Source organism: Moschus berezovskii, chromosome 17 (assembly GCF_049115385.1).
Source record: "Moschus berezovskii isolate FMDL1 chromosome 17, NW_MosBer_1.0, whole genome shotgun sequence".
Classification (NCBI taxonomy): Eukaryota; Metazoa; Chordata; class Mammalia; order Artiodactyla; family Moschidae; genus Moschus; species Moschus berezovskii.
Window position 1 is genome coordinate 32723749 of NC_142476.1, and position 9210 is coordinate 32732958.

The 9210-nt window shown below is 44.7% G+C and overlaps 1 protein-coding gene across 4 annotated transcripts in view; it reads right to left on the reverse strand.

The window, feature by feature from the left end:
* The window catches only part of RASAL2 (RAS protein activator like 2), a 414753-nt gene extending 414196 nt beyond the window's left edge, over window positions 1-557 (reverse strand). For all 4 annotated transcript variants that reach the window (XM_088845306.1, XM_088845310.1, XM_088845305.1 and 1 more), the window contains exon 1: window positions 214-557. In XM_088845306.1, coding sequence (XP_088701432.1) covers window positions 214-415 — 202 coding nt within the window. In that variant the 5' untranslated portion in view covers window positions 416-557. The remainder of the gene's footprint in view (window positions 1-213) is intronic.
* Window positions 558-9210: the final 8653 nt, after the last annotated feature.

A 9210-nucleotide genomic window follows, 5' to 3' on the forward strand; every position in this document is an offset into this window, starting at 1 on the left:
ACCCTAAACTTATTGCAGGTACCTGAAAAGGTCCAAAGACCATACTCTCTCCTCAAGTACTAGTCTGGAGAAACTTATCAGAAATGCACCCCCTAAACAAAAAGGGATGTGGGAAACGGACCCAGGATGGATGGGAACTGAGACCTGGGGAATGCATTTCTGCCTGAGCAAAGATAAGAAACATCAGCCTCTAAGACGGCCTTAGGTCCTTACCGTACACGCGGACCCAGCTCTGTTGCTGGCACACGGACTCCAGAAGGATCCTATCCAACATGCCACCGGCCATGGCCCCACTGACCGGGACAACCGCGTCCAGCTCCTCCGGGGGGAGCGGCGAGTCGGACTCCAGTCCCGGGAACATCTCTGGCCAGGACAGCGCCTCCGCGGCTCCTCCGGACGACAGGGAGAGCTCCATGGTGCCCCGGAGGGACAAGGCGGCGGCGGCAGAGCGGGCGCGCGGCTCCGCGCCCTGCCTGCGGAAAGGGGAGGCGGAGAGCGCAGCAGCGGGGGCACGGACCCGAGCGGCAGCCGGCGCGGACGCGGCTCACCTCCTTCCCCGCCGCCCACTGCCCGCGGCTCGGGCGCTGCAGCCCACCTGCAGCCGGCGGGCGGGACCCAGGCCGGGAGGCGGATCCAGCGTGGCCCCGGGCGGGGGGTGGGTCCGGGCTCAGGTGTGGGTCCCTCCCGGGAGGGACGTGGAAGGACCCGGGAGAGGCGGCTCGCCCGCCGGCCCCCTCGGAGCCGCCTTTCCGTGCCCCCGCCGGCGTCCCCCGCGGGCCGATCGGGCCGGGGCTGGGGATGGAGCGGGGCCGGGCAGGGCTGGGCTGGGGGCGTCGCCGCCAGGGGCCGCCCCCTTTGACCGGCTCCCGCCGCCGCCGCCGCCGCCGCCGCTCAGGGGCTCCGAACGTCCGCTCCCTCAGCCCGTGGGGAGGGCGGTGGCCCCGGGTTCTCGCCCGCCAGTCTTCAGCACCCTCCCCAGGAATGAACCCGGCCCGCCCCCTAACTCTCAGGCCACGGCTCCCGCCGCGGCTGGGGCTCCGGCTCCGACTCCGCCGCGGATCCCACAAGCCCGGCAGCCGCGGCGGTGGCGGCGGCAGGCGGCATCCCAGGGTGATAGGCCGGAGCAATCGAGGGCCGAGGGCCCAGCCGCGTGTGCAGAGGAATAACGAAGCGGAGGAGGAACTGCTGCCGAAGGCAGGAAAAATCGGACACCGAGTTATTCATCCAGTCGGTACCGCCTACTTCCCAAATACTCTCCCCTCGACCGCCCTACAGTGCGTTTCCCGGTCTCCCCAGCTGCTGCTTGAAGTGGAGCCGGCGTGGAGAGGCGGGGAGGAAAAGGGATGCGGGAAATTTAAAAAGAAAGCAAAAGAACTTCCCTTTCCCCTCTCCCCCCTCTTCCTACCCTTTTCCTTGTATGTTTGCATTTATGTCTATATTTATTTGGACCAACGTTTCTTTCTTATTGGACGGAGAGATTGGAGAGGCTGTTTTATTTTACAGTCACCCGAGGGGAAACGCTTCCTTCCTTCCCAGAGAGGAGAGTTGGCAGCGGGGTCTGGGATTGTGGAATTGTGTGGGATCCGCGCTCTGCGCCCTGTCCGCGCTAAAGCTGGACTTGTCATCGGTTTAGAATAGCATGGCTCAGAAGTGTGGTGTGGATGGATGGACGGGCCTCGCAAAAGCATGAAATGCTCAAAAGCCCAGAATTAGCTAAGCATATTTCTCATTTTTAGCCTTTGATCTTTGTGCGATATCTTGGCTTTTTTTTTTTTTTTTTTGCCAAATCTTCTAATGATATCTCTTGCGTTTTATTTTTGGTCTGTTTGTAGACTGTCTCCCTTGACCTTGGGTTTAATTTTATGCCCACCCAAGGCGATATTATTCACCAATTCAGCTTTAAGAGTGGCTGGAGAAGTAATCATTATCATTTTAAAACTGAACAGTAAAAACTTAAAAGTGTCTTGTACATAGTACATCTCCAGCAGTGTTTCTTGAACATGGCTATGTAAAACCGAACAAGGATTCCACAAGTGTGAGTCTCTGTGTGTGTGTGTTTTTTCTCTTTTTGGAGGGTTTTGTTCTGTGTTTTTCCCCTGTTTCTCTCTACTTAGCACAACAGGAGTGGTCTACAAGGAGACATTTTCACTTTCTGTATTGTTTGGGTTTATCAAGAGCTATGAGGACACGTTTTGTCCTTTTCTCCAAACTCTTATTTAGAGTAACAGTGCTTCATAGCAGAAAGTAACCTTAGAGAGAATCTGATCCTGCTTCTTGCTTAACAGGTGAGAAAACTGAGGAACAGTCACATTAGCTGGCAAAACTTCAATAATAACTGGTTACTTCAGCTTGGAACCCTTTGTGATTAAGTTTGTTGATATGTGGCTTGGTGATGTATTGAAGTGATCATTTCCAGTATTGAGAACCCTGATTTCTTACTATCTGACTCCATAGTCAGACTTCCTAGTCTAAGCATCAGATAGCTCAGTGTTGGGTGGACAAAAGAAAGTGGTGAAGCTAGAGATTTAGAGCCTAAATTCTGCACGGAGCAGAACTAGAGCATTTTTAGTTACATTAAATTGCTGTTTAAGTCATGGTAACAAAAGTCAGAGAGCAAGGAAGTAATGGGCATCAGATGTACAAATCTGAGCACCTCTTTATTAGTCAATATATAAGGAATTTATTTACCCTCGCAGTTATTTCAGAGCAGCATCAGAAGTGCTGTATGAAACGTTCACAATTTTTTTTCGTTTTTCTAGCTTGCTCTCTAATTGGCATCATTCATTCTTGAGCGGAAGAAAAAGCTTTCTACCAATCCCCAATAATCCTACTTTCTACATCCAGATTTCCCAAATCCCAGTTCCTGCTTCACTTCCCCATTCTGACCCGACTGGCTTCAGTAGTTTTCTAGTTGCTTACGTAACAGTATGCCTGGAATTTATCTAATGTTTATAACTTAAAGAGATAATACTTTCACAACGTGAAAAATAATTCTGTGAGATAAAGCAGAACCAGTATTTTTTTAAATCAGCATTTCGACAGTGAAAAAAATTGAAACATAGACGTCTGTTAAGCAACCTACCAAAAGTAACATAGCTAGTTCATAGATTAAAACCCTAACTTCCTAATTTTTTACCTCACTGATGGATCTGGATTCCTTCAGGGTTCTCCACCCCCACCACCACCCTACCTTTGGCAGATTGTTGGATGGTATCACCAACCAGTGGACATGAGTTTGAACAAATTCTGTAATAGTGAAGGACAGGGAAGCCTGGCGTGCTGTAGTCCACAGGGTTACCAAGAGTGGGACACGTCTTAGCCACTGAACAACAACAACCCCCCTTTGGCAGGTAGAATTGTTTTAACAGTTGTAGAGCCTAAAGTAAATATTTCATGACTTTTGTAAATTTTTATCACTTAAAAATTTTGAAGAAAAGTCAAAACAAGCAAACAAAAGTGATAAACTAATTTGCATTGCTGGGAGGCAGTCAATCCTACTTGAATTTATACCAATGGTATCTGCCTGGTGTGATCCCAGATTTTAAAGTGAAGATAAATCCTCTGCTGTTAAAGTCTTAATTTACATTGTAGTTTGCAAACAGGCCTTTGTGTGTGAAATACAATAGAGTTAAAGTCTCATTTCGCTGCCTGCCCTACCCCCTTCTCCTTTTTCTTCCCTCTAGAGCCTCTGACACTCAGCTTTCAGAGGTGATCTACATATTTATTATCAATGGAATTCAACTCTAAGAATCTAACCCAAAACTCAAAACCAGAAGAAACTAAAAAACTGGGAAACTGTGGAGGAGAAAAGATAATAAGTTCCCCTGATCATACTCTGAAAAACAAAGCCTGGCAATAACCTGAGATTTCAAAAGAAAGAAGCCTTGGGTTCTGAGTGCCTGCGTCTTCAGTCACTCAGTTATATATGACTCTTTGTGATCCTGTGGACTGTAGCCCACCAGGCTCCTCTGTTCATGAGATTTTTCAGGCAAGAATACTGCTGTGAGTTGCCATTTCCTCCTATGAGGATCAAATATGCCTCTCTTGAACCTCGTGCATGGGCAGGTGAATTCTTTACTGCTGAGCCACCTGGGAAGCCCCTCTAAGTACACATTATCAATATAAAGAGGAAATGAGGATTTGGAATCTCGACTGTCAACCTGAGGACCAGGTACATGACCAATTTTCTCCTCTGTTCATCTGTCAGAAAACCCAAAACCTCCCTGGTGGTACAGTGGAAAAGAATCCGCCTGCCAATGGAGGGGACACAGGTTTGATCCCTGGTCCAGAAAGATTCCACATGCCAAGGAGCAGCTAAACTCACAGGCTCAGCAGCTACTGAGCCTGCACTCTAGAATCTTCAAGCTGCAACTACTAAACCTAGGTGCCTAGAGCCCGAGCTCTGCAAGGAAGAGTAGCCCCTGCTTGCTGAGACTAGAGAAAGCCCTCTTGCAGCAACAAAGACCCAGAATAGCCAAAAATAAATTTAAAAAAAGAAAACACACACAAAGAGGCTCCCTCATCACAAATGCCCTTAACTCTTTTCTTATAGTCAATTCCTTCTAGGCAATCTAGACACTAGCTCTAAGGCCCTAATCCCCCAAGCAGTTATGCAACTATGGTTCACCAGCCACTCCCTTTCAATATTCCCTTTCCCCTTGGACACAATGATGTGGCACTCTCTTGATTATGTTCTATAACACTGACCATGCCCAGTTCATCAAAATGGAAGAAGTTAGACACTTCTCAAGATTCTGTTGTCCATCTTCCTCCTGCTTCACTCTCCAATTCCTTGGTAATCTTTTCACTTGGAGGATTTCAGCTCCTTCACTTAGAGAATGTTGTCTCTAAGATACCCATTTCCAGCTGCATCCACAGTACTGAGGTCCAATCAGGAGTGTGTAAATGTCGAACACCTCCACTAAGATATGCATGCTCCCCATACTTCAGACACGCTGCATTAAAAGTGAATTCTTTCCTGGTTTCTCCTGCCCAAACACCCTTTTCTTGAATTTCCTTTTTATGTTAGAAGTACTAGTAGGTTCTTAAAACCTAGAGTTAACTTTGAATCCCTCCTCCCTCCCTAGCTTCCATAAATCCTACCCATTTGGAATACTTTCCGTTCCCACAGACACCATGCGAGCTCAGGATTATGCATTAGCTTTTTAGCTGTTCTTTTTCCCCTGAGTTCTTTCTGCTTCCAGTTCATCCTACACTTTGCTGTAGGTGAATTATCCTAAAGCACCGTTCAGACTAAGTCATACCCAAGCTCAGAAAAACGGCTTCCTTCTGCCTGCTAAGTAACATGCACACTCTGCCAAGATTAAAAGGGCCTCCCCAATGTGGTCCCAAACCAGCACTGCTACCTGACTCGTAGCCTACGCTCATATAGCCACGCTAAATGGCTCATGTTCCCCAAATGCATCCAGTACTTTTCTTGCCCCTTGCCTCCTCTTGTTTCTTATATCTGAAATGGCCTTTCCTCTGTCTTCGTCTACTAAATACTCACCAACCTTCAAGCCCCTACCCCTTCCCCCATCAAATGTTGATGTCCTCCTCCAGCAAGTTATTTCCTATCGTCCAAGCTGGCACTGATCTCTGCCTCCTCTGAGTTCCCATGGCATTTGTTTATTTCTGCCTTCTGGAATCAATCACAGTTTATATTGTGGTATCGTCTTTTGTGTAATTCTAATATCTGCTATTAGGTTATAAGCATCTTGAGGACAGAGGCCTTGGGTTAATTCATGTTTATCCCCTACAATGTCTTTCACATACCAACCCCTCAATGAAACTAGAAGCCAGGAAACAAGAAATTAAACTGAAAAAGAAAACCTGGTTGGGTTCATAGATGTTTGGGATTGCAAAAGACACTTACAAAGTTAATGAACCTTCGCCATGTAACCCCATTCTCTCCCAGCCTCTCCCCCATTAAAAAAATAAATATACCAACAGAAATAGAGTCACAGACACAGAGAATAGTCTTGTGGTTGCCAAGGGGGAGTATGGGGGAGGGATGAATTGGGAGATTGGGGTTGACATATACACACTACTGTATATAATAAAATGGATGCTAATAATCTGCTGCCTTATAGCACAGGGATCTCTACTCAAATTCCATAATGACTATATGGGGAAAGACTCTGAAAGTAAGTGGATATATGTATGTGTATAGCTGGTTCACTTTGGTATACAGCAGAAACTGACACAACATTGTAAATCAACTATACTCCAATTAAAATAAAAAAAGTAAATTAAAAAAAAAAATATATATATATATATACCTAGACCCAGGAAAATGACCTGGCTGGCCCAAGGTCACACATTTAGTGACAGATGAAGACTTAGAATTCAGATCTTCTGAATCGTAATTCGTCAGCTCCATCAACAGATTGTTTCCTTCCTCCTCTTTTCTGTGCTTCTCTAAATGGATGTTTTTCTTGTTGATAAAGGTTTCCTAAGTAAAGTAATTTTACTCTCCTACATATTATTTAAGCTTAAAGCATTTGTGCCACATTTCTGGCCCCACATATAATTTTAGCAAAATTATACTTTTTTTTTTTTTTATAAACCAAAGGCCCAAACAGAGACATCAGAGAAACATCTGGTCTGATTCATCAGGGTAGCAGCAACATTTCTATTTATACATGAGCACAGCCCTATCTTTGTAGCTCTCAGCTGTTCCTCATTGCTTAGTATGTCCCTCTCTTCAACCTTGTCTGTCCGTCATCAAAAGAGCATCCTGCATCCTGAGTCTTAAGCAGAATCCAATGCAATGGAAGAAAACAGATTCCCTACTCCCTAGAAGGGGTCTGTATTTAAAAGGAACTATTTCTCTACTTTCTGTCTTTTAATTCAAGAGCCTAGGACAAGCCTCAAGTGGTTGGGTGATTGACATTCATTCTGCTGCATTCTGGGTAGAAAGAGTTGTATAAAAACCAAAGCTGTGGCATGAGTCAAGTTTGGAAGCAGGTCAGACAGAAAGAAAGTGAGTAGTCTAAGTGGGGAAACTGAGGCTGGTGTTGAGAACTTAAGGAACACAGACTCTCCTTATAGCAACATTTGACAGTGATTATATGTTAGGAATGGTTGGATCTTAAGCATTCATTGGCACCAAGAACTTAGGAATCTTCTCAGGTTTTATAAGTGTTCTTTTATACCTGGCCTGTGTTCCCTAAGAGAAAGTCACTCTTTATACCAGCCAATGACCATATTGTTTGGGAAAGCAGTAGAACAGGCCAGAGACAAACAGACCTCCACCAGTCATTTCTTCTTGGCAAAAGCTCCTCCAAAGTAATGACCTCACCTCAACATTCAATTACAGGAATGCAAAACGAATAAAAACACTCAGTTGGAACCACAAGAGCCACTGACATCAGGCCTCATTAAAACCTTTAGAAGTCCTAAACACTGAAAAGAATAAAGTGCCCTACCTCCCCCCATGTAATTAAAATTAAAACATCACAAAGTATTAGAAAGAGCAACAAAGGTTTGATTTTTTTCAGTGATGACCACTACAGAACCTGCTTTAGAAATGGCCAGTATCAAACTCTTAAAACTTTTGTATGTGTTTTTGTGTACTCTTGCTTTTGCCAGCACTCTAAACATCGCATCTTTTCCAGCTCTGCCTGGAATACACAGTACCAATCATCTATTAACTAACACAATCTATGAAGGGGATAATCTTTAGCAAATTAATTTCTGCGTTTTTCTAGTAACCATAGAAACACTAAGTTACTTCACCCTAGTCAAAGAAAATGACCCCTTCCTTAGCACTGTGGTTCTGATGAGGCCTCAAAAGATGCAATAAAAAGACATCAAAGCCAAATGATTCCAGAGGAGTGATGTTTTAAGTTATTTCACTGTCTTTACGTTACCTTGAGAGCCATGCTATCATCTTTGGTCAACATGTGATGGCTACACTGGCCCATTTTCATTTGCCTCTAGTTTAATAAAGGTGTTGAGACATCATTTACTGTAGTTAGAGCCTATTTAAGATGATTCTTGTGAGCAAAGACCAAAAAATATCTAAAATATATCCCCAAAGGCTGTCATCTAAATATGGATTAAGATGATCATACCTCTGGAATGTCTTACCATTGTTGATCAGGGTTGATTGCTATTGAGAGTAAGAACTCTGGAAACTTTTTATTTTTTTCCTTAAGACTTATTTATCTGTTTATTTGGGCTGTGTCGGGTTTTTGTTGCTGTGAGCGGGTTTTCTCTAGTTTTGATGAGCTGGGGCTACTCTCTGTTGCACTGTGCCAGTTTCTCATGGCAGTGGGCTTCAGTAGCTGTGGGTCACAGGCTTAGGGCTCCACGGCATGTGGGATCTTCCCGGACCAGGGATCAAACCTGCGTCCCTTGCATAGGCAAGAGGATTCTCAACCACTAGACCACCAGGGAAGCACTGGAAACTGTTTTTGATCATTTTTCCCCTTGGTCTATAACAGGACATCCTTACAGGACAACTAGGGAGGAGCTAGAGATTGAGAAGCTAATAGTCAGAAAGTGGGGAACTGAAGTTTAAGATTGCTTAGCTGTATTGTCTGAGTGATGACAAGATATAGAATGTGGTTCTGGAAAGTAGGTAACTAGAATAGAAGAGAAGGTCATAAGGGTTAAAGAAGTACAAAAATTAGGAAGCTAAGTTATTGAACTTTTAGAATGGTGGTAGGAGATGGAATAAAGTGGATGACTGTGGGTTAAGTCTCAAAGTCTTTGAGGAATTAAAGGAAGCAATCAGACGGGTGGTTAGTGGCAGGGAGGAGGAGAGAATAGCAATCACCCTTAAGAAAAGGATGAATTGCATTAAAGTGATGAGTGATGGTCTGGAAGTAGCAGTGGGGTTACAGGTAGCCGAATGCCAACCCCTACACCTCAGCTCACTCTAGAGCACAACAGAACAAAATGAGAAAATTAACAACCCCAATCAAAGATATTTGCAGAGCAAATCCTAGCCTTGAAGGAAATCCCCTTAATTCAAGACAAGAAGTAGAGCATATACCTCCAAGAAGAAATATTAAGAATTGTTGAGTATTTTATTACAGTGAAATATTGACTCCAGACCACTTAGTGGAAAGAATAACTAAGGAGTTTGTAAGTAACAGGTACAAGAAATGAAAATGAAAAGGTTCATAGTATAAGCTGAAAAAGTGAGAAAGTACAAACCATTAAAGGGACAAGGGTTAAAGAGAGAACTTGTGCCTAGAA